The 27,757-nt window shown below is 23.3% G+C and overlaps 1 protein-coding gene and 1 long non-coding RNA gene across 2 annotated transcripts in view; one reads left to right on the forward strand and one right to left on the reverse strand.

Annotated features, from left to right (window-relative positions):
• Positions 1 to 13,123: 13,123 nt before the first annotated feature.
• The window catches only part of LOC107996034 (uncharacterized), a 56,789-nt gene continuing 42,155 nt past the window's right edge, over positions 13,124 to 27,757 (reverse strand). The window contains exons 4-5 of the mRNA XM_062073329.1: positions 25,920 to 26,013; positions 13,124 to 24,078 (exon numbers count right to left, since the gene is read on the reverse strand). Of these exons, the coding sequence (XP_061929313.1) occupies positions 23,911 to 24,078; positions 25,920 to 26,013 (262 nt within the window). The 3' untranslated portion in view covers positions 13,124 to 23,910. The remainder of the gene's footprint in view (positions 24,079 to 25,919; positions 26,014 to 27,757) is intronic.
• LOC133665870 (uncharacterized) lies at positions 23,992 to 26,178 on the forward strand. Its single transcript, XR_009829310.1, has 2 exons — positions 23,992 to 24,229; positions 25,715 to 26,178. It is a non-coding gene; the product is annotated as an uncharacterized LOC133665870 (long non-coding RNA).

Raw genomic sequence — 27,757 nt, forward strand, 5'->3', positions numbered from 1 at the left:
CCATGACACTCGATATTCAATTCGTGATAGAATTTCTGACAGTCATCTTTGCAATATTTCGATTTTTTGGCACGTTTTCACTAGCAATGACGAAACGAGAAACAATTCGATATAGAGACTGGCACGATGTCCAATACTGATTATGTAACACTATGAATTGATCACACATATCGTAAGCATAGCTCTCAATGAATACGTTGTTCATAAGTTGAAGGATAATGGGAAAATGAAAATGCGAGAAATGGAGTATTGTCAATTATTTTGGAAAAATATTTGCCTTCATAGAACATTCTGCATTTATAAATTACAAGCACGAATTTATTAAATCGAAATGATTTATGACTAGATGTAGATGAATAATTTTAATTTCAAAACATACATCCAATTAGATAGTCTGAAAATGATTTGAAATCGAAATAAGTATATTTTCTAAAGTACATTTTTATTAAATTCTTAATTTTTAGTTTTATATTATTATTATTATAATAGTATTCCTATATTATTATTATAATAATATTAGTTTTATATTAAAATTTATTGATATTTCAAAATATTCATAATATAAATATAATTATTTTCTTTAATTTAAACTAAACTTAAATTTCTTTATTTAAAATTATTTTTATATATTATAAATTACAATATTTTAAAATATTTTAAAAAATATTTTAAAAAATTTTTTAAAATATACAAATATAATTTGTTGATCAAATTTAAGATTTTAACAATTCAAATATTATTATAAAATTAAAATAAAAAATCATCAATCAATTTTCAAAATTTGACCTTTAGATTTGTAGCTTTATATATTTATCAGTTTCTCAATTTTTATTAATAAAAAATTGTTGATATATTACATATATATTAGTTTACAGTTATATGTATAAATATTATTAATACATTGAATGCTGCATATCTATATGTTAATAATAACAACAGTCTCCATTATCATAATTATCATTATCAAGTGTTAAATAACTGATTATATGTATCTATATCGATCTTGATATATCGAGACTATTAAATATTTGACGAGAACAATTTCTATAGCAAAACTTGTATTAAAAATTGTATTATCACATTTGTATAGGCAAAATTCATTATACAATATTAACAATTTTTCATTAATATTTCGAAAATTATATAAATATAAATATATAAATTATATAAATATTCGAAGTTAAAATTTTATATTTGAGGTCTTTCAATTTTATCAATTTTAGTTTCAAAAAGTTTTATTCCATATTATACTTCATGAAAAACAAATAAAAATTTAAATTTCATTCCCCTTTAATATTATATATTGAACGAATCGTATGCGATTTCATATCACGAAGAAAATAGGAAAGCACATCTTTAGTCAACATTGTCTCGTTACAGTTTACTCAACGAACTCGAATTCTAATTCGAAATTCTGTACAGAGAACTTTGGATTCCATTCCTTCATATATGTAATTTAAACGTTGAATAAGCAGTTTTATTCTCATACAACTTTGGCTACAACTCTATCGTCTTAAGTCTTGACCTTTTGAATACAGCATGACAAATACTTGAATTCCACATATTTGCATAGATTCTTCCATAAGATCATTTGTTCATTTGTTTTTCTATATCGAAAACATTGTAGAAATTTTTTCTAAATTATACAACTGCATTCTTTACAATTAATTTAATTTGTATAATCATAATCATGCCGTAGTAGTTTTAATGGGCTCCTAGCCATTGTCACAAAACGTGATTTTTAAAAAAAAACGAATTAAATATTGTTATGAACAATAATTATACTAAATATTGTTGACAAAGCATAGAAAGCCAAAATACTAACTGTTGAAAACAAGATTTTAGAGAACAAGAAAAGAAGATTGCATTTTTATTGGTCAATCAAAAATCTTTAATTTGTGCATAGCCAATAAAATTTATTGTTAAATATTGTATCGATATTTATTCTATTATTAACATTATTATTATTGTAAATTTTGTATAAATTATTCAAAAGTAAAATGCAACAAATGATTTATTGCAATATGTATTATGCATTTCTTACTTTTTAAATTATAAATGAAAATAAACAAAATTTTAAACTTAAATATTATATATAATCTGAGTATGAGTGTAATGAAAAAATTGCATTAAAAAATATAAAATCTTATTTTGAAATAAGAATTTTAAATGCTTCAAGCAATAAATAAAGAAACGTTACGTATGTATTGATAACGTAAATATGATCGATTTTTCGTATTTCTTAACAATGAATCTGTTGATAGCTGTATTTCAATTCAAGTTGTATTTAATATTTACTTATAACTTTGTAACAAGAAAGTTATAGTTAAACTTCATATCGAGAATTCAAAAGCCAATCAGAGTAAGTTATTTTCTGAAAATAACTTCAAACAAATTTATTAAATGATTACTTTAATAATTTAATAATTAATTTGTCAATTGAAAGTTTAAACAAGAGATTATGTAATTCATTTTTAAAAAATATAATTTATATTATGAAATATAACATTTTATATTTTTCTTATTTTTATTTATAAATTACCGATTAATTATAAAATTAATAGATAGATAGTTAATTAATAAAAAGATTAAAGAGCGTTTATTTTATGTATTTTTGCTTTATTTATTATTTTAATTGAGATAAATTTATAGACAATCATTTATATCAGTAATGATTTGAAAAGTTGAAAATTGTATTTAATCATAATACAGAATAAAATAAAATGTTTATACATAATTAAGATAATTTCAATTATAATTTAATAATGTTAATAATTATGTGTTTTTTATTCAGATACTAATTTAAAACTAACTCAAACTAAAACTAATTTCAAGCTATCTCTCAAACGCATTCCAAACTTATATTAAATTTTACAAATTTATGTAATATCGAAAAAATTAAAAATATTTTTGCCAATATTTTAAAAATCAAAGCCGCGGTTCATTTTCTTGTATATTATCACGCTTTTTAATCAAAGTTAATTGTAATTGTAATTATTTACAAAAAGACATATTTTTATCTAACTATTATTATCAAATTTATTTATTTTTAAATATATTCGATCAAAAATTTGTATCAGCAATATTTTTTATCCCAAATCCCAGTGGATCATGAGTAATAATCATCCGCGAAAATCATCGATCTCAGATCGTAAAACTTTCTGTATGTAAAGAAGAAGCGAGAGGAAAAAAACGAAGATGATTGATTACGTTTCGTCCATTCTTGATTCGTGTCACTAGGAAAAGAAACGTGTGCGAGTACACATGCTGGGAATAGGTTTCGAAGCCATAAGGATGGCGAGACACGATACAATTGGAGAAACCAAGGAAGACCAAACTCTGTCGGCTCACTGTATTTACCGTTGTTTGGTTGCAACACGCGGGTTACATTGTATTCTCCAGCTAACTTTCTTAACGATCTCGTGGTTTTGCCCGTGTTTTCCTTAAATACGGCGAAACTCGGAGATAAGCCGAAACCAGTTTAAACCTAAGCGTTTCCTTCTCTCGGTTGCCGCCACCCTGTAGTTGTTTAATCCCTTCGAGGGAAAGAAACGAGTTAATAAGGAAAGAGAAGAATAAGGAAAGGAAGAACAGCGCTACTCGAGATAGGAAGAATCTTGTCGAAAAGGTAGAGAGAATGGAAACGAGGATAAATATTGAGATTGAGAACTTTGAAAGATTACATATGGATAAAGAGAAAGACATGAATAATTTCTACTATTCTAAATGTATATATTAATGAGAAATAAATTTTAGTAGTTATTAGTTTTTGTTATTAAGTGATTAGTATGAGTTGGATAAGAATTTCTTTTTAATATTACAAGGTTATTATTTCAAATCTAAAAAAACAAAAAAATGCAATTTAATTTATGTTGAAATTAAAAAAACGATTATTTGAATTATTTTTATTCAATTATTCTTTTATATTAGTAGTTAAGAATAACGTTTATCTGAGCATTCGCTTTTTTTCTACAAAAAACGAACTCAAATTAAAATTGTGGCTATCGATCATCGATATATTATCATTTTGATATATTGATATCATTAGGATATCGTTTAGGAATTAAAGTTTTTACTTTTTCTTATTATTAATATGTAAAAATATAAATGTTAACTATGCAATAAGTTGTGATATAAATAAATAAATTTTATTGTAAAACTATATTGCAATATATTTTAGCCGTTTCTATTTCGAATCTTATTAATTTTATTTTAAGAATATTTTAAATATATCAAAAATTATCATTAACAATATTTTATAATTACTTTAATAATAAGAAAAAATTAAAATTTTAGTTATCAATACATCTTAATATTATTGATATATCAATCATCATAATTCTAGCTCAAGCATAACAATTTTGTCAAAAATTAAAAAATAAAAGAATATCAAAAACAAAGAGCATCTTCTGTTATCTAGATATACAACAATCACTGCTCTATATATATATTCGAGGAAACTCGAGTTTCATATAATAATTGTGATTGTCGAGAAGCGATCAAGCAACATTCGAATTTCGAAATAATAGTACGATAGACTTACTCTGGTAGCAAACTCGATGGTAACTCATCGTGTCTCACTTTGCAACATTATCTCGAGACAGTGCAATTAGCTGATATCGAAACAAAGTTGTTTCGTGTTAGAATAATGAGTGGGAATAGCGACTGTGGTGCATACGAAATTGCGGCATCACTTTAGGAATGTTGGAATAATGTTAGCATATATGCTTTTGCTTTGCATTTCCATATATTCGCGAATACCCAACATTTTGTCTATTTCAATATAATTATTGTTTAATTATTGGATAACTAACAAAGTTATTCTTTAATACGGAAATGTATAAAATGTATAATAAAATGTAATGAAATAATAAAATATGCAAAATGTTATCGAACTTGATACCGAAAAGTGATATAAGTCGAAAAGAAAATGAATTTATATAAGTTATTGTGCCTGCCTTAATTCGTATTTTGAAAAAGGTATCTCTGTTGGTTAATGGCTGTATAGAATTATCAATGTTGATGTGTAGTAAATTTCGATTTGTCTGTGTCAATTGTTTACATTATTATAATATTAATTGTATTAGATTAGTATTAGATTATAGTATATAGATTATAGTATATAGATTATAGTAATATTAGACTAGTATTAGTATTAAATGTATATGAATAAGGATGAATTTGAAAGTGAAACTCTCAAGAGTATTTTTTGGCAAGTGTGCGTGATATTGAGAATATTCTTCAATTAATTTCGACGCAATATCTATTTATAAAAAATAATGCTATATATTATTATATACATTTTTAAAATTAATATCTTATTATTATCTCTTATTATTTCTTTTTCTATAAAGTAGAGTAAAAATAATTGTAGAGTAATAAAGTAGAGTAAAAATATATAAAAATTTATTTTCTGTTTTTGTCTGCATTTTGTTTTTCGCAAAAAGACAATCTAATTTTTACGATTAATTAATAAGTATTTGTTAGAAAAATTTTATTTGGATGATATGTTAGTTACATTAAACTGCATGGCTTAATCGCTATTCTGAAGTTTTAGAGAAAGTGCTGTGCTGTTTCTCGCAGTTTGCATGCTTGCTTTCAGATTCTGGCTTCTTTGGTTAAAAATCTGTTCCCAAAATCTGTTCCTCTAGAAACAATAATTTCTATCTTTCAAGGCAATACGATCTCTATCTGTAAACTTTCTAATTCCAAACATTGTATCTGAAATATAATTATATCTGAAGTATAATAGCGTATAAAAGTTTTAAGTTAATTGATTTTTATTGAAATTTTCTAATTAATAATTGTTTTAAATTCTGCTTATTATTATTTTTTTAAATTATTTTATTATAGTTATTATAATTTAGAAAAAATTTTATAATTATTAAACTATTTAAACTATTTGTATATATTATGTATGTATACTTTTTTAATATTATAATTATAATTAAATATTGAATATAAAAATAATTTTGATGACGATTTAAGTATAAATATATAATCTATAAATATAAAAATATAAAATACATCCTATTTTATTAGTTTCTTAATATTTATTATTATTATACAATAATTAATTAAATTAAAACAATGCAAATTAGTTTTCTTTCTAGCATATTTCGATATATTATAATACTTATGGAATTATAAATACTTATAGTTTCAATGAAAATATTCTACTCAATCGTTAATATCTATCGTTAATTGGTTTAAAAAGTATCTTAAATATTTTAAATATACTTAAGATATACTATACATAATATATAAACATCTGTATTCAATAACTTTTAAGAATATTTTTGCTTGAAACAAAATGATCCGTATTTGAACGAATAATATAAATCTTTATTATATCTTTATTATATTACATTAATTAAGTTACTTCAATTAGTCAAGAAAATAATATAATATATGTTTGAACGAATATATAATAATATAAATCAATATTTATTGTATGTTAAATATGCTAATTATTAAAGAAAATATTAATAAAATTATTTGAATAAAATTCATTGAAAAATATTAATATAAGACTGTTGAAAATTGAAAACATATTTTTTTTAATGAAAAATTTCTAAAATTATTTCAATTGATATCAGAAATAATATCAAGCATCTAACATCAATCATAGTAGTGCCAATATTATGATATTATGAGGAGAACTTTCATCATTAAAAGAGTTAGTTCAAATATAAAAATCAATAGAGTGATAAATAAAATTAAAATTATGTACAAAAATAAAATTCTAGGAATTCACATCATGAGCGTTAAAATTAAATATTTCAATACAATAGTATGCAAATATGCATCGAAATTGCATATCGAAGTAGTGATTGCTATCAAATTAAATAAAAATTTTAATTCACAGATAATTTGTTCAATCTCTGATAAATTATCAAATTAAAAAGCATTGAATCCCGAATATTGAAGAACAGAATTATTCAAGTGTTAAAATACATATGAAATAAAATTCCGCATGACTGCATCAACCGCATATCTATACTTATTATAAATCTATATTTCGTCGTTATATCACTATTATTTAAAACATGATTATTAAATATTAAATATAATATAAATAATTTATATCTAACATCTATTTAAAATTACCATAATATATTTTCAATTTATATAAATTTTGGAATAAACAAATTCAATAATTCTTAAAATAAAATACTTTATATGACGAATAAATAATGTTCGTTTATTTTTTTAATATTTTCATTGAATATTGATAAAAATTCTTTTATACTATATCTTTGATTTTTAAAAGTTTTTTTAAAAGACAAAGTGAAAAAACATTCTCTTTCTTATTTTCTTTGACTACATGTTGAATATATTGCGATACATGTATTGACTGTTAGATTCTATGATGCACAGTGAAATATGCATCAATTTCAAGCAATCCATACACACTGAAAGCTATATCCGTATATCAGGCTTTGTTCACTGACTAGGACGGTAGAACATCGATTATCCAAATTAATTGGCAGACAAATCCGTTCAGATAAGCGGTTTTTTAGATAATTGGCCTGAAAGAGCTAAATTTGTGAATATGTTGTGAATAAACTGTGAAAATTAATGCATTATTTATAGAAAATTTAAATGCAAAAAGATATAAAATATCCAATATAAAGTACATATTATAATTTTTCAAAAATATATAAATAAATATATAAATATATTAAAATTTCTATAATTGTATTCATAAAAATTAATTTACAAACATTCGTAATTACGAATCAAAGAATATTTAAATGTTTATATGAAATATAAATCTTTATTATGAAAAATAATATATATTTTAATAATAAAATAATAAATTTTAACTATTTAGAGAGATTGTAGATAAAATTTCTATTATTTCTATTATTATTAATTTTCTTTTAATTCAAGAATTTTTTTTTAATCAATGGATTTAATATTATCAATGTTTTTTTCTTTAAGATTCATTTACACATTTTTTGAATTATTTTATTTAATTTATCATTTAATATTTTCAGATTTCTTAAAATAGACGAAAAAAATGTTTATGTTATTTTATTCTTTTGAAATTTTATTAATAATTCTGATTCACTATTAAATTATATTAGATTTTTCAATATTATATTATGCTAATAAATTAAACAAACTTTCATTATCTTTTTAAATATCTAATTAATAATTATTTTATTTTATGTGTCTTTTTTTTTATATTTTATTAATTATTTTATTAAATGAATTACAATTAAATTCCAACATTTGAGGTAGATAAGATACATAAGTATTTTAGTTTTTTCAATATATATCTTCCGTTAAAAAGAGATCACATGAAATCTCGAAATCTTTTGAAATTCAAAAAGTTTCAAATTATCGATATATAAAAATCCACAAAATTTTTTTGTTATTTTTATAATTCAAAATTCCTGAACTTATAATAAAGAATAAATGAAAAAATTTGTATAAAAATTAAATTTTTCACAAATCAAAATAACAACTTTATATTATATAGAATTATAATTTTAATAAAATATTAAAATATTAATAAAATATATAAAATAATATTAATAATATTAATAAAAAAAAGAAAAATATTCTAAGTTTCGAGAGTTTAAAAATTTTCAGAAATTTTCAGAATTTCATAAAATTTCGGATTCGAGTTTCATGAATTTAAAAATCAAATATCGGTTCATTTCGAGTTTCCATACGCCTATATAATTCATTTTAAATTCGAATAATCGGTTTATTACAATAATTGGATCTTGAAAAAAAAATTCGGATAATCGATTTCTATTTTGATTCCTCTATCGAAGTTTCAGTTTTCATCTGAAATCAATACTGCTGATAGCAAACTGCATTCATCGCGACGTGCATCGTGAAACCAAGAAATAGGTCGCTTAAATACCTGCCATAAATTGTCCTTAGCTGAATAGACTTATTGTTAGACTGGCGCCGATTTAAAAATTGCATTATCGCTAATATACTCCTTTCAATGTCCGATAATTGCGTGATAATAACTAAATCGTTGCCACTTAATAACTTGACAATGACCGATACACATATATTTTTCCTAAGATATTTATAATTTTATCTAGCGTATGTGCTGCAATTTTTGCAATTTATGATCAATTCAAATTGGCGGAAGTTTATTTTTATTGAAGCATTTTGGGATTATTTAATATGATAATAATAATAATAATAATATAGATAATAGATAAAACTCGTTGGTAAATTATTAGAGATTTTTCGATAAAATTAATGTTTGTGAATTAAATTGTAAAGCGATAAGCTCGCTTTAAATTTCAACGATGATTTCAACTTTATTAGTTTTCGTTTAATCTTGATGAAATGAGCATCAAAAAATAATTGATATTTTTATATATAAGATTGTTTAAAATTCAATGCCTGCGATAATCTATCTAAAAAATGTTTCGAATAAAACTTAATTAATTTTCAATGGTCTGCAAAAAATAATTTTAATGAAAAGTCAAGATTAAAATGAAATGTTATGTTTTGTATATTTTGTATATTTCTATTTTTACTTCTTTTAAAAATGATTCTTTTTTCGTGAAAGTAATGAAAAGTTAGTGACACAAAAAGAGTTGCTACTTAATATTATTTTCTCGAATTAAAATCGCTTCAAGATCATAATATGATAGAATTTGGTTTGAAATTTTAAAACTAAGTTAAAAATACATAGCAAAGTCTATTAAAAAAATCGAGTCTTCATGGAAATAAAATTCAAATACATGAAAATTAAATGAAAATTAAATGGTATTTACTTATCATTTATAAACGATTAAAATAAATAAACAATTTTGCATTTGTAAAAGAAAAATGTACCTATATATCGATGATATGCTTTCTATATTTTTCTATTTATAATTATCTGAAATGTATGTCTATTTTCATATATTTATAATAATTTATAAAATATTGGTATATATTTTTTCTAAATTGTAAAAACTCTATAATTGTTGCAATATGCTATAAAAAATATAACAAAATAGATATCATTTAAAATATATGTATATTCAAAGACAATTTCGAAATTATAAAAAAAATTTATAATATTAATTATAATAAATTGCATACTTTATAATTGAAAATGTGTTATAAACTCAGTTTTTTCAAAAGATAATTAAAATGTGGCTTTTTTAGTTATTATATTTATAAACTAACTATTATAATAACAAAAAATTTTCCACTTTTGAAACTTAATAAAAAAAAGCTTTTAAAACATTTTTAAAATATGAAAATATTATTTAGTTTTTATTTGATTTTATTTGATTTTAAAAGTTGCATCAAAATGAGTTTTCAAAAATCTGTCAATTTTGAATATTAAAGAAAGAGCTTTTAAGATATATATATTTTTACAATATGAAAGTATATGGAATACCATTTATTTGATTTCAAAAATTGCATCAAAATAAAAATTTTCATTCATTCGAAAATTTTGAACGAATTATTTTCAAACTCTGATCTTATGCTCTGTGATTTTTATTTTTTAACTTATTTAAAAGTTGAAGTAGTAAATATCAACGGTCAAGAAATAATTATTTAAAATATAGAATATTTTAGAATTATAGAATATAGATATAGAAATATTTATTTAAAATAAATAAATATATCAAGACAAAGTATCAATACCATTGGAAATAACTGCTTGAATGATTGAAAAAAATTATTGCTATTGAAACAAGATAAAACTAAATTATATTATATGTATTTTTATATATTCTGAAAATATTTTTTTAAAACTTCACATTTGTCTTTTTTATAAATCTTCTTTTATAAATCTATATGGCAAAAAAAGATATTATTCACACATTATAATTCAGTAAAATGAACCTGAATATTTTTCTTATTATTCTGATATCGTAGAAAAAAAAATATAAATAACAATTGGATTCATGTCATACATTCATATAAAAATAAGATATCAATTGGATTCCAATTATTCATTCGTATCATAATTAACCTTTTAACTATACATAGATATATCATATCATCAATACACGACGACGAAGAGAAACTTTCGTGAAACATGGGTATCCTTAATAAGAGATTTTAATCGAGTTTGTGATGCGGGAGTCACTATAAATTTTTTTTTTTAAATTAATACATATAAACCAATCTCGGTATCCTGAATAATAAAATATAATAAAATATTTTAAATTTTACATTGAACAAAGTTATATGTATAATGTATCATAAAAAAAATAATTTTTGATTTTAGCTTTTTAAATACTTTAAAATAAATATTATTTTATTATGAATAAATTAATTAATATTATTATTATATATTATATATTATTATATATTATTATATATTATTATATATTATTACATATTATTACATATTATATATTATAATATTAATTATGATAAGAATATTATTCCGTTGTTATAACGTGAAAAAAAAGATAAATATAGATAAAAATAATATAAGAAAAATATAGATTTTTCGTTGAAAAATTATGAAAAGCTTCTTCTTTCTTTTCTGCAAAATTCAAGTTCTTATGAAGATTCTATCTATCTTATCTATTTTCTAAAATATATTATGGTATTCATATGATATATCATTAACTTCTAATCATGATGCATCACAATCCTGATGACTTGATGGAACTTGTTAAAGTTCGATTCTTAATGAAACAAGTTCTGTAACTGAGTTAAGTATATTGAGATTATATGTGTGTGTGTGTGTGTGTATGTGTGTGTATGTATACATATATATTAACATTGTTTCTTAGCGATCTTTTTATAATTTTTGAATTATTTTGTTGTCTCTTCTTATCTCTTCTATAACTCGAACATGACCATTTCTATCATGATCTTGCAAATCTTATTAAAATATATACTTGACGTATACTTCCTTTTTTCTTATTTCTTGTTACTTTCTTCAAATTCAGTTTATAAATATATGATACAATGATAATTTATAAACACGTGGCAAAATAATAAGATTAGTAAAAATTCAAAAATATCAATATATAAAACTTCTTTTATAGTTATTTTAAAAAAAGTTTAATAGCTTTAATAGCTTCTAAATTATGATCATCATTTAATTATTTAAAAAAGTAATTTTCAATTTTAATTATAGGATCAAAAAAAGTTTGTTGAAAAATCAAAAGAATAAAAAGAGTAGTTAAATATAGAAATTCCTTTTTTTATTAAAATTTTTTATTATTACTGATGTATATAGAGATAGCGATTTTATCGTTATGTGGAAATATATATCAATAACAATTTTCAGATAAAAAGGAATTTATTTAATACTCTTTTTACTTTCTTGATTTAGATCAACAAAGAGAGATAAATGATTCTAAATCTAAATCTCAATAAAATATAATAAAATAATTAAACATAATTAAACAGAACAATTTTTAAATTCTTTTAATAATAATTATAATTAAATAATAGATTTGGATTTGCATCAAATTTTTTGAAGAAAAAAAATTACAATTTTATTGTTATTTTATTTTTATTATATTATTTATTATTATATTTTTATTAATCTCATCATTTTTTTGTTACACCGTATCAAGTAGTAATATATTCGTATTTTTAAAGATTATTTCCAGAAATCAAAACAAGTACACAATTAAATAAAAAATAATCTAAAATAAAAATTTCGTTTTATATATATCTAATTCAAATGTATAAAGTATTGAAATATACATAATATTATTAAAAATCTTTTTTTTTAATAACTTTTTAATTTCAATAAAATGAACGACGATTGAAATCTTTTAAAGATTAATTAAGAATTCTTATGATTATAACTTATGTTAAAATTAAAATCACTATTAATTAAATTCTTTAAACTATTGTAACTATTGTAACTATTGTGACTATTGTAACTATTGTAACTATTTATACATTATTATGCATTATTAAAATTATTTTTGCTAATATTTTATAAATTAAAATCGAGCAGCAGTTTTACAGATATTATAAAATAGATAATAGTTATTCAAAATATTATTTCTAATTATAATTCATTATACTTAAAAAAATTTGTTTGCAAATAATTACCAATTGAAATTTTACAAAATTTCGTCAAAATCTCGAATCTTTGCCATTTTTTCTTATTATTTGAGTCACTGTGAAAAGGTGAAAAAAAGAAAAAGAACGATCGTTCCGCTGTGCGTAAATGTAACATTTATTTCGGCATAAATTATGACGATAGATATATAGGTATAAATACAAAATGAATTGACTGTAGACAGGACTGTAGTGAAAATACATCGATGCGTTTTCTTGCATCGGTACTCGTACTCGATTCGTTTCGCTTATTCCCGACAAGTTATGATCAGCGCTACATCGTCTCGTCGACTCAAGTCGACGAGCTCATGCTCGCTCCACAAAACGCATAGAAACGCTTAGAGAAAGAGGGAGAGGGAGCGAAATACCGGTCCCTGTTGAAATACACGTCGGTGACAGTGGATCGAATGTGATCGAATCGCGTTTAAACGGTGCTTATAGAAAATACCAAGTCTCCAACTTTCTGAGCAACGATTCCTCGCACTGCGAGTTACATTTGATTATTCGCGCAACGCCCTCTATCCTTCAATCGCGAAATCTTTATCATCTTCGCCACCACGATGGCTAGAGGGCTTTGCCATCACTTAATTTCGTAGCAGCGGAGCTCAAGAGAACTCACGAACTACGCGATCTCACCTTTATTTCCTTTCCTTACCTTTTTTGTTTGGTAGTCGTCGACGACGTCGTCGCTGTCGTCGTCGCCGCTGTCACCATTCGCAATTAATTGCGAATAATTCGTTGCTTTCGATAGGGTCAGGCTGATATATAGGGAGGATGTCGGTGGAAAGGAGGTTAAGAGAAGAACGCGCAATTGGATGATAGAACATCATGGATAACAGATTGTTCCCTCGAGCCGAACGCAGTCGAGTCGGTATTGCAGATTCATGTATTACTATATACACGTTCGAGATAGCGAAGAAAAATGCAAGCACGCGTGAAACGCAACGATTTTTTTTTTGGCAAAATATTCGCGTCGCTTGTCGCTACATGCGTAGTCGTAACCTATTTACGTTAGTATGTATATATGTATATATGTATATAGTTTTTTTACGAACCGTTCCACGATTAATTAGGATCACAGCCATAGCTTTGAATACGAATACTCTTTGTTTCGTATTTTTTTAAGATCGATACGATTATTAATTACAATTAATAATTAATTAATAATTTGTTTGATGATGATAGTCGTAAATTAAGTTGCAGGCTTTCTCTACTATTATAACATCATTTTAAAGCGGCTACACATTGATTACGAAGGGATGTAGATTGCTGATAGTTCAACTAGTTGGGGAAAACTAGGGAAAGGAAGAAGTGTTAGAGAATGAAGATGAAGGTGCAAGAGATGGATCTTCCAGACTAGATAAGGTCGGCATGAAATTTCAAACGAAACTAGGCTAGAAGCAAGAAGCTGACTACGTATACTATTCTAACATGTTTGACGTAAATTGATCACATCTATGCTTCCTACAACAGATGGGTCGAAATCTGATTTTTATATTTCTAATCTTTCGAAATTTTTTTTCTTATTCTGAGAAATATCTATTTTTATAAAAAATAATTTTAACAAATTTACAAAGAATCTATTAAAAAGTAAATTTTAACAAAAGAATTAAATTTTAACAAATTTTAATTATAATTTTTGTAATTCTTTAAACTTAATTTAAAATCAATCGCTATTAATAATATTCATTTTTTTTATAAAATCTCTATTTTTGAATTTTATCTTTATGTAAATTATAATAATAGATGTATTTTAAAATATATTTTATATTAATTTAATTATTATAACAATAATTGATGAAATTCTATCAATATAAAGTCTGAACAAATTCAATTAAATTACATTATTATTAATTAATCAAATTCGTATTATTAAAACATTCTTATAAAATAACTGTGGATTTTTATGCAAAATCAAATTTTTATAAACATGATTAAAGAAATGGATTTTAAAAAAAGATTTGCTCTATTTCTCAAATGTAATAATATTGTTTGCATTTTATATATAAATATTTTTATATATTTTATATAAATATTTTATATCTTTGTTTGCATTTTAGATTCTTGTATATTCAAATTTTCCATAAATGCATAAATATCCTAGCTTATTCATAAATTAATTATTTTTATCTGATTTTCGAGTTTTGATGCAATTAATTATCTCCAGAAATATTTTTCTTACTGATTTTTATGATTTTAAAATATGTTATCAGAGATATAGATACTGAACAACTTTTCTCTGTACATACCGTTATAAGCAACAACATTTTTGATGCTACATATTTGTATGAAATTAGATTTACATTGAATCAAATTTGATAATACTAGGTCAAATCTGATCATCTTTCATAGTACATGGAGCTTTCATCTGCATAATTTATAAATAAAAAATAAAATTAGGTTTGAATTAGTTTTATTGTAGCTTTATTGTGAGATGCTGGTCAAGACATATTATAATAATTCATTATGGAATTTTTTTGCGAATATCTCGAAAACTAAAAACTGGGCTATAATGACACATATAGAAAACAGTTGTTCAGAATATTGATTTTGATAACAAATTTCGAAATTATTAAAAACAGAAGAATGATTCTTTTAAATAAATAATTACTATCTTTTATAAATATTAAATAAAACATTTCAATGCTCAAAACTCTTTTTGAGTTTCCAAAGATTTCGAGTCCCATCCCTATTTTCTAAGATAAAAAAAATGCTTGACGAAACTAGATTGTTGGATTTTAAGCGGAATTCGAGAGCTTTTTCGTCATCATAACGATCGCGGTCCGATCGGATCTATCTCGTTTCAATCCGAATCGATTACTGGCATTGATTCAAGTTGACAACTGGTTACTCGTTTATCTTCGTCGAGTAAAAAAAATAAAAATCTGTCATCGTTCGGGCGCGATCGCAAGGGCGACATAAGGACACGAACAGTTGACCAGTTGGTGATTAGCATAATGGGACGCGTCGAGTGAAACGAATGAAATTTTGATATTAAATTTCAGAATGGAATTCGATCGGGCGATGACGAATGTCAGTGATGCTGATAATAACGATGATGATGATAACGATCACATCGACTTTTCTACGATCACTACACGATACATCTACTTTGATTAACCTTTCTACGTTAGGAGCATAGATACTTCTAGCCTCTTCCTCTTTTCCGTTCCAATCGTTCGTTAATTTGCGGTTGATTCGAGTTTCGTTGCTTTGTTGTGGAAAAATTTGCCATTTTTTCAAACATATAAAATAAACCGGGATTGAAAGTAACGGAGTATAAAATGTACATGTTTAATAACTCAGAATTTATATGCTATAATAATAATTGCAAATTTTGAATATACGGTATAAAATCATACGTCATTTTTCATTCAATTTTATTATATTATTATTAAAATATACTTATATATATAGTATAAAAAAATATGAAAAAAATCGTTATCAATACAATTGATTTCTCATCTTAATTTTTATGATAAAGTTGAAAACATTAAAATTTTTTCTATCTAAGAAAAGAGATTTCAGATATAAAAATTTAAGAATCATATATGGATTAAAATTGTATTCTAATAATATAGATATGTAATAGTATAGAGAAAATCATTTTTCTTGATTCTTTATGTAAATATATATATATATATATAATTTTAAATGTATATTCTGATCTTTTGAAATAATCTTTTTTTTTTATTTTTGTGCATCTCATAAATAAAAAATTGGAATTTAAAAAATTGATTAAAATTTGTGAAAAATAGATTCGAAAATTATAATACTATTGATCAAAGTTAAAAATAACGTTACAATTAAAAATATTTTTAAATCTGATTTTTAAATTTACAAAACACGAATTCGAGAATAAACTTTCGAAACATTCGAAAATCTGAAAACTTAAACTTCATAAGAACATGTAAGAACTTGTCTTTAGAAATTCTTGAAACTTAAATTTATAATGAGTTAATAATAACAATATTATTTCTGGTTTATAAAAAATTAAATTTTTATTTTTTATTTTCATGTAATGAATTATTGAAATTATATCAGTTAAGATAAGTTTTGACACGAAATTTAAACACGAAATTAATTATTATTTAGTTATGTTTCGAAGTTCAAGAACTCGAAACTTTTTGACTTTCGAAGAGTTTCGAGGTTTCAAAGTTTCAAGTATTTTATCCTTAGTTATAATTATATTGGATAAGAAATATTGTCTTGTTTATCTATTTCCAAATAAAAAATATATGGAATATAAAGATTAAATATATAAAGAATTCATTAAAAAGTAATTTAAATATTTATAACAATTATGATTCAGAATAATATTTAGTTTTACAAAAATATTGTAATTTTTGATTATTTTTTTCTCTTTTTATCTATCAACTCAAATATCTCATTTTTTTCTTATGCATTATTATAATTATAAATTAATATTAATATAATATTGATATAATTTTGATTTTTTTTAATGAGATTATATCATAATTGACCTGAGATCATTTTGATTGATAATTTTATTATTACATATTATAAAGCAAAACGATATTATTTGATAATTTCATATAAATATGTAAGATTGTCATACATATATAAATTTTTATGTAAATTTTAAAATGTATAAAAAGTATTTATAAAAATTTATGAAATTTCAACAATATATAGTACTCATCAAAACAAACAAAAAAATTTTAATAAACATAAGTTTAAAAACCATCAATTTCAGAAATATTCTACTTTTTCTTTTTTTTTTTCTACTTTTTTTAATGATAGCACAATAGATTCTATTTCAATTACAAATATATAATATCTGGAACTAATCCAAAAAAATATATTAATTAATAATATTAACCTGATTTTATGTAACCTAATATTATGTAATATCAGGGCAATATCAGGGATCTTTTAACGCATTATTTTATCATATATATATATATATATATATATATATATATATATATATATATATGATAAAATAATAGAAATATGTGCTGAAATGAACAATATATCGAATAAATGCCGTAAAAATTTTTATATACAATTTTTAGATTTATATTTATTTATTTTTTTTGTTTATTTTAATGTATATTATATGCTTTTGAAATTTGGCAAGAATTTTTATAAACACTCTAATATTTTCTACTTCATTTCTATGTTTTCAAAATGAAATTGTTACTTTTGACCCCAGTTTATTCTCGTTGAACGATTTCGAACGGAACATCGAAAGTAGGGAAAGATCAAAAAAGACTGACTAGAGACCCGTTGTGCAACCGACGAAGATGGACCGTCGCTATTTTCCCTTTCACTTCAACGAAAGCGTGCATCAGTGGGTCGAAGCTACTGCTAAGTAGTTAGGAGGGACCGTGATATCGGACGTATATGTTCATTTAAATCGTTATCTACCGATCTAAATATCAGCTACTCGAAAAAAGAAGCAAACACATCGAGACTATGTCGACAAGCGAGAACAACAACAGTGTCTACCATTTTTATTATTATTTTTTTCTCTCCAAGCGTGCAAAAGTCACCTTTCCGGAGACCCGAGACTAGCTTTCGCGATATCTTATCGTGTTTAATTTTACAAAGAAAATATATGTATGTACTAATGCCAATTTAAACGATGGAATAACTTCCTAAAAAACTTCATTTGCGACGACAAACGATAGTTTGTTGATGTATTTATTCCATTGAAACGACGACTATATTTCAAGATCGTTTCTTTTTACTGACTTTTAATGGTAGAACGTGAAACAGCGGAATAGCCACTTGTATAAATAAAATACAACAGAGATCAGAAGTGCCATTCAATTCGAGATGTCTTTTAATAATTATTTTGATTATTTCTTTTTTCGGGTCTCTTTCAAGGTCGAACAAATTTACTACCAAATCACTCTTACTACAGCGATTTATCTAACGACTAGAATGCTATCTGCTAGACAAAGCGTTACGTATCTACATCTAAACTAATGATCTACGACATCGATCGAGTTTTCTCGAAAATCTTATGTATCAGCTTCTAAACGAGAACATTTGTACGCTGTTTTTGTAGCGATTTTCTATTCGGTGAGTCACGAATTAGCGAGGAATGTAAAGAAGACTTGTAAAGAGAGATAAAGAAGAGATTTTATTCAGAAGAATAATAAAATGAAAAAATATAAAATAAAAATGACCAAATGAAATTAATTAGAATAATATATTAATGCTTGAATTTTAGTTAAATATTTGGATCATAAACCATTGAAATGTTAATATCTGAATATATTTAAGATGTATTTAAGAATATTGTATTATATGTATTTAAGAATAAAATCAGTCAATCAGAAGAAATTCTGAGTTTTAAATTTTACACAATCCATATATATAAACTTAATAAGAATTTAATACCAAGCTTTAGGTTTATCTTATAAGATTTAAGATATTATCTTATAAGATTATAAGAAATTGAATAACTTCTATTTCTTTTTTAAGATTAAAGACTTAAAATTGTATTATAAATAGTCAATAAAAAAAGATTTTTTGCAAATTTGAAAAAAATATTTTTTCTTTTATTGACTGAATTTTAATGATGTTATGATTCATCATAGATGTAATTTTAAGATTTAAGATTTATAAATAGAATTTATTTGTTTCCAATAACATCGGTAATTATAAGTTAAATATATCATTTCTTCAGAGCGAGGATTCGATTTCGATTGATCATTGAAAAAACTCATTAAAGTTATATATCCGCACATATCGAAATTATTCTTATGGATATCAACAGCTAAAAAAATAATTTCAAGTCGCAGATTTAAAAAAATTGATCTAATATAAAAAAAAAATATTGCAATCTTTTGTAATTTTGAAAAACTACTTCTTTTTTTATTAAATTTAAATTTATTGATTAAATTTTTTAGGATTTAGATCTTTGAATTTATTATTTAATTTTTTTGATTAGCAATTTACAATTTTGATCTATTGTAAACCGGTTATTATTTAATTTAAATTTTAGTACGCAATGAGCTTTTATTATTCAAATATTATTTCAGATATTCGAAATGTTTATCATAATTTAAATTTAACTTCCAAAATTTGAATATTTGAATTTACATATTTTTTTTTTGTTCATTTTTTTTGTTCACTATTTACATTCGTATATATATATATATATATATATAATATATATATATAATTACAGTACACTGCTTCTAATATTTGTTATAATTTCGTTTTTGATCGTTCTATATTCTTGGCTATTCTTTATATTGTACCGAATTATGCATGCATTAAAAATTTGTTTTTAAATAAATAAAAAAATAAGTGCGATTAAATAAAAAGACATGCTCATTTTGTTTTTTGTACTTTTCTTGAAAACAAAACAAATAGTATGATTTTTAGATTATCTTGAATTATGTTATAAATAAAAAATATGGCACTTAATAGTTACTATTAAGTTTTCGAGCTTCAGAAAACAACGGAATTAATTACATTTACATATGCCAAATTAAAATAAATTAAGATCTTGATTGATCGATATGATTAATTTTTTTTAAATTTGATTTCTTTATTCTAAATTGAAATATTTATAAAAAATCTTCATCTGAATAATTATGAAAAAAATTCAAGTGCAGATATATTTGAATATTCAGATTTAAATTCGAATACTCGAATACTCATATCCGGTTTTCAAACCAGATCAAACCAATTCCAAGATTATAATATTATACTTTAGACTAAAAATACTCGGATGAAAATAACTACAAGAATGCCCAATTTTTTACCTTTTGCCTATTTAACCATCGCAGAATTATCCTGGAATTAAAATTCCAGGATAATTTTTGAAGCATGAATATAGAAATTGATGCCTCGAAAATTATATGCTTTTAGAAATTTAAGATACGCATTATAAAAAACACGAATTTTTTTCTATCTCATTCGAGCTAATGAAATAAACGAAATAAAAAAAAATCATCAATAATTTTAAAAATTTTGAATTCCACTGAAGAATTCCACGATCTTAATCGTATCATAATTATTCGACAGGTATTACTGCAACCAATAAAAACTCTTAACCAATAAAAACAAAGATAACTTATAATTATTAATTAAATATTAAGCTTAATTAAAATATGGAAAATAAACTTATTGAATATGATACGATATAGAAAAGAAAAGGAGACGTAATAAAACATTAAACTATAAATAGATTCCTCGCTAAATCATGAAAAACCATTAAACCCTGTAATACGTAATAGCACTCGACTAAATGGCACGTGGAATCCTACCGAGTTCATTTGCGACAGTAGTTACGTTAATTCGATAAATAGAAAGACGAACAGACGTGATTGATCAAACGTTCAATTACGAGAAGGCAGAAAGAAAAACAGCAAATATACATGTACTTACATACATTGCATGTGCGCATGCGCACATAAGATAGAGAGAAAAACAGAAGAGAAAGAAGAAGAGAGTAAAAAGTTCATGAATAGTGGGAAAGCAGAAAAAAGAAAAAGAGGAAGAGAAACAGAGAAAAAAGAGGGGCACGTTGAAGTACTAGAAAAAAATGGCATTGCCGTAAAATTCAGACTATAGAAATACAAGTATTCATATATCGAGATACGATTAAAGCGAAACTTATGCAAAGGACACGCGCGTTCTATTAGTCAATAAATGCTAATTGAAGAGTTCTTGCAATATAAAACATTATAAATGCAAAAATTGAAAAATGTTCTATGTTCCAATTGAAATATATGAAATAAATTTAAGTTAAAAATAGTTATAATAATCATTATTAATAATAAAGTTATTATTAATAATCATGTTAAAAGCAAGTTCACTAATATATCAAACATTTTTATAAAATATTTTAAATACCAATTCAAATCACTTTACTGTTTCGTGATTTTTTGTTTATTACTATTACTTTGACTTTGTCTATTATTTTGTGATTTAAGGTTATATTTTCAATTAATTGATTGTTTCTTAATCCATTTGAAGAAACAAAATCATAAAAATCAAACAATGTATGGCAGATATATTGAAGAATATAATAAATATATTTCTATTATTAAAATTACAGTTCAAGGTTATGTTAAAATTTATATATATTAAATATTACTAGTTTTATAATAATTTACGTAGAATATAGTAAAATATACTTTCACTAATATATTCTATTTATGAAAATAAAAATAATATATTATATGAAGAAATATATTTTTTCTATGCAAGTTATTCTGAAAAACAAGTAAGATTGCTATTTGATATATCATTTATAAATTTAAGTGAATGATACATTAAATTTTCTTTAAAATTAAAGCATAGATAAATAAAGCATGTAGAATTTTTTACAAATATAAATTCCTTTACTATAAATTTAGATAAAAAATAAAAAATTGTGTGATTCATCTGAATTATTGTATTTTTTATTTTTATTGAAATTTTATAAGTAATTTAACTGCTATTATTTAAATAAATCTCAAAAAATCTCAAACATTTTATAACTTTACTTTTAATTGATATATAATAATATTTATTGTACAGTAATCTTTAATTGGATTCATAATTATAAATTAAATTATAAATAACTTTAAGTTTTTATTATTTGATGATACTTCAGAACCTTCAGAAAGTTAATGTATATGAATATGTATATCTCAATTTTATCAATAGCAATTACAGCTTTTAAAAAAATTTGACTTTTCAACACTCACATTGTTCTCAACAAAAGTTAATGTATCTATATATATAAATATATATTTTAATTTCAGCATAGCAATTAAGTAATTGAATTTAAATAACTTCTATATTTTTCCTGAAAAAATTTTTAAAATTTTTCTATAAGAACTCTTCAATTCACAAGATTCGATCATAACTTACATCTATGCTGTTCACGTTCGATATTCGGTATATATTATTGAGCAAAGCCGAAGGTACAAAAATCGGGAGTCGGATTCGCGATTCCGAAGAGCGGGGGATATAGATCTCCTTGGATTCGACCGAGCCTATTCGAATCATCAAATAGCGTCGTGTTACGGCCATGCATCTCTCTACTCGTTAACAAAAATAAGTATCGCTTGGAAGCTAGGCCGCTACACGACGACGATCATCAAAATCATGGACGAGAAGGATTACATTTACTCGGTGCAAACGCGCGCGAGCGTGGCAAGAATTGCCGCGAACTTCGTTCCTCGGAACGACACGAGAGGACATAACCTCGAGGAACAGAAAATATAATTACAGTTAGGAAGTTCGAGGCGCTCGCCACTCGAAAGGACGCAATTCATAGAAGCACGCTTTAAATTGCGCGCGAATAAAATATGATTCAACCGATAGAGAAACAGCGCGTGCCCACATGAAAAAAAGATTCATAGGAAAAACTTATCGCCTGCGAACATTTTACGAACAACTTACGTGCTAATACTTTGAAAAATGCTTGTCCTCGATCCTCGATCACATTACTTTTGTATACTCGCCATCTGTATCGTTCCCTGTTATTCTTTTTTTAAAAACTACTTAATTCGACCTAAGTTTTTAACGCTACCTTTGGACGTTTTGGCTTTTGCTCATTCGTTCGGGTGTTTGATTTCTCTGTATTGCGTGTCGCGCATCGAATGTCACGTATCGGCTAACGCTACCAATCGAGGTCACTGCGATCGCTTTTTTCGGATATTTAACTGTTTAATTCCCTGCAGACCGGGACGAGAAGAAAGATTCGACGAGAGCATCATAATCCGTGTAAAGATCACAGAATTAATTTGCTCGATTATCGAATGGTAAAGAAAATTTTTTTGCTTTGAATCGAGAATAAATTGGAGGGTAAGCCGTGCGCGTAATTCGATTAATACCCCTTTCCTTTTATGCGTAGTGTTCGCAATCCCCACACTCGGACAGTGTGGGTGTGGACGGGCACTAGGTGGGATTCGAGTCCTCGTAGGCCTTTTCATAGTCTCGTCGACGAATCACCGCAAAGTGTGTCATCTGAAAAGAGTTGGTTTTCTTGCAGCCACGCTCCAACGTGCCAGTCATACTATAACCCATGTTGAAGTCGCTCGACGATACGTTCGACGTCAGGTACAACTGAAAAACAGAAGCAAACGAGCATTATTGCGAAATTTTCTTTCTATAGTGAAAGGTTGATTACTCGAGTTTTGATTAGCCAATTATTGTCGTGGATACTAATCTAAAAAAAAAAGAATAATTAAATTATTATAATCTATTTTTGTATTAGGTACGTACTTTTTTATATAATAAGTACTCGAAAACTTCATAATTGAAAATTGAATTCATTTTTAATTAATTTTCAATACAAAAAATCAATTTCAAGAATTTATGCATCTAAAAGATGTATATAAGTTTTTTTTTTTTATATTGTACGTTATACATTGCATGATATTAATATATTTCTGGAATATCTTTGAAAAGTCAAAATAAACACAAAAGCTGGAAAAATGTTGATTAATTTATGAACAATTAAAGTTTACATTAAATGAAATGAAATGGAAATAGAAGGGATAATTCTATCTTTGTCATAATCTTAGTCAACTTATAAATAAATCTAATACATAATGTTTTTGTATACCAACTTTTATATTTCTTTTTTTAGATCTTTTAAGTATTTTACAAATATATTAATATCGTATAAATTTGTATCAAGATGAAATTTGTTAAGATAATATCATGTATATTATATGTAAAATTAATATTAACTACAAATTTTAATTTATATTACATTTTTAATATATTATCTAATTATCTAGATGGTTAATTATAATAAAATTAATTATATTATATTAATTATATTATATTATTAATTATAATATAATTAATTATAAAAAAAAATAACAATATCAAACAATTGATTGGAAGGAAGCATGACATTCTTATTATCGGGAATCGATATACATCATAAAATCGATATATAGTACAAGATCATATTAATATTAGTTGCAAGTTATATTACGTTGAGCTATATTTTAAAAAAGAATCTTTTATAAGAAAAACAATGATTTTATATTTCAAATTTACATTCTATTTTCATAATCAAATTTCATCTTGATTAAATACCATAAAATATATTAAATTAAATTAGTTTTAATTAGTTTTAATTTTAATTAATAATAAGTTAGATCATTAGATTAACTTAAAAATTTTTATAATATTGATTTTATAATATTGTTGATTTTTAGATGTCAATTAAATGCTATAATATATATATTATATATATTATTATTATATAATATATATATATATTATTATAACATATTTAAAATTGTAGATTATATTTTAATAAATATACATATAATAGAATGTTAATGTTAATACATTTTTAAAAATCAATTTTAAAGACCAAAACAAACAGAAATATTAATATATAAAAATATTGATTAAAATTTATTTATTAAGTTATAAATAATTTAATGTTCTATTAGTAAAAATAAAATGGAAATAGATTAATATATATTTATTTTTACAATGGCATATTTCGCTCTATTTTTACTTCATTTCATTCAAACATAATTGTTTATAAAATAAATTTTTGTATTTTAATTTTTAAATTTAATTTTAAATTTATTTTAACTTTTAGAAACGATTTTAAGAGTTTATATTTTAATCCTATTATCTATTTCTTGTTTTTCTTTAAATTTCATAATGATCAGTCATAGATATCTGAGAATAAAGTATTGGAAAATTTTTATATTTTTAATTGTTTCAGGAAATTCAGATTTAATTTTTCCTGATTATACGTAAAAGCATTTATGCAAACATGTTCCAATTAGTCGGGTAATTGACGTTCTATTGTATATTTAATAATATGCTCGCGTTTTCTTGTGTTCGTACCATCGAAAATCCGATCGTCGACGATCGTTTCGAGCTAGCCAACGAAAACAAATAACGCGAGGGGTTAAAGTGGCGTATACCTTGAAATCAGGATCGGTTGTCATTCTTTTGAAAGAGCCGACGATGTAAAGCGTACCAGTTCCTGTGTCCACCATTTTTGCTTGAGTGCTGTACCTGAAACCACAAAAATTTGATCAGTGACGTGCAAAGTGAAAATTAGAATATTATTTCAATCTTAAAAATAACAATGTTTACGATTTTTATGAACGTATATCTAATTGAATGTTAACAGATAGTTAATAAAACATACAGAATAAAGTGGGATAAGAAAAATTAAAATTGTATTATTTATGATTATTAATTTTTAACTTGTATTAATGTGGCATTAATTTTTAAGATTTAATGTATATAAATATAATATAAAAAGATAATTTATACAAAATTATTAAATTTTTGAAATGCAGGAAGTTTAGGTCTTAATTTTTTGTTTTTTAAACATATCTTTAATTTTTATTTCTTATTATATTTGTCAATATTATTGTTTTATTTAATACATATTTACATATTCATTTTAAAATGTAAAATGTATGTAAAATGATATTTACAATATAAATATGCAAGTAAGAAATATTTATGCAAAATATAAATACATAATATTTTTTAATCTACATATTTAATTTGAATTTTTTTAATTTGAAATTCTTTTTATATAAATTATTGAATAAACGTTTATAAAATTAATGAATTGAAACATGTAATAAATAATGAATAATAATTTTTTAAATTGGATATCTCAAAATCTTCAGATTTCAGATTTTAATAGCTAAATATTAGAAGATTATTATAGAATTTATTATAGAAAATATTTTATTTGATATTAAAAGTCATGAATAGAAAACAGAAATAGCGATAATTGATTATTCGATGTAATATATATATATCTCGCTAATAAAATTAAAAAAATAAATATGTCGTAAGATTGCAGATTAATATTTTCCAATTATCACTAACCAAATCGCTTATTGCTTATTTGAAAATATATGTGCTCATTCATTTCTATATTTTTTCTTTATTTCTTTATTTTTACGTTTATAATAAAAAATTAATATGTTTATAATGTAATTGTAGATGTTGTACAGAGATACGATATACGATGTATTGTAATATTTTCAATTTAAGATAACAAATAAATGGAAATTTTTACTATGCAGATCAAAATAGAAAGAAAAGATCATTATCAGCAAATGAAAATTATATAATTATAATTATAAAAATTAAGAAATCTTTACAATAAAGATATTCTACGATATAGATAAGGAATGATTATCTTGTTAAAATATTTTGTATTATATTTTATATTTAATTTTAATTTCTTTATAAATTATTATAAAATTTTATGTTCAACACTTACTATTACGTAGCAAATATATAATTATAAGCGCTTTAAAAAAATCTTCTAAAACAATTAGAATAATTACAATTAGAATTTAAACAACTAGTTTTCTAAATCATATCTTCTTTAAAAACATTACATATAAATGAAAGTAAGAATAAAGATATATATGACTAATGTGATTGTGTTTAAAGTATGTAATTGGATTAATTAAATTTAAGACTTAAAAAATTAATATAATTAAAATCTCCATAAGACGATGATTTTGTTTTTTTCTAATCGTGAAAATCTCTACAAGCAGATATATAAATTCACATTAATTTTAATTACATGATATGTGTTTAAATGCATGATTTTATCTCCTTATTTTAAATTCAATATAAGTTCGATGTTATTATTGATTTTTAATTTATTATTATTTTCTTTCTTCTAATTGTTAGAATTGTTTTAAATACTCGAATATAAAGAAAAAATATTCGTATTTTTTTAGTTCTATTTGAAAGAAATATCAAAATATTCTTGTGC

The sequence above is a fragment of the Apis cerana genome, linkage group LG3 (genome assembly GCF_029169275.1).
Source record: "Apis cerana isolate GH-2021 linkage group LG3, AcerK_1.0, whole genome shotgun sequence".
NCBI lineage: Eukaryota > Metazoa > Arthropoda > Insecta > Hymenoptera > Apidae > Apis > Apis cerana.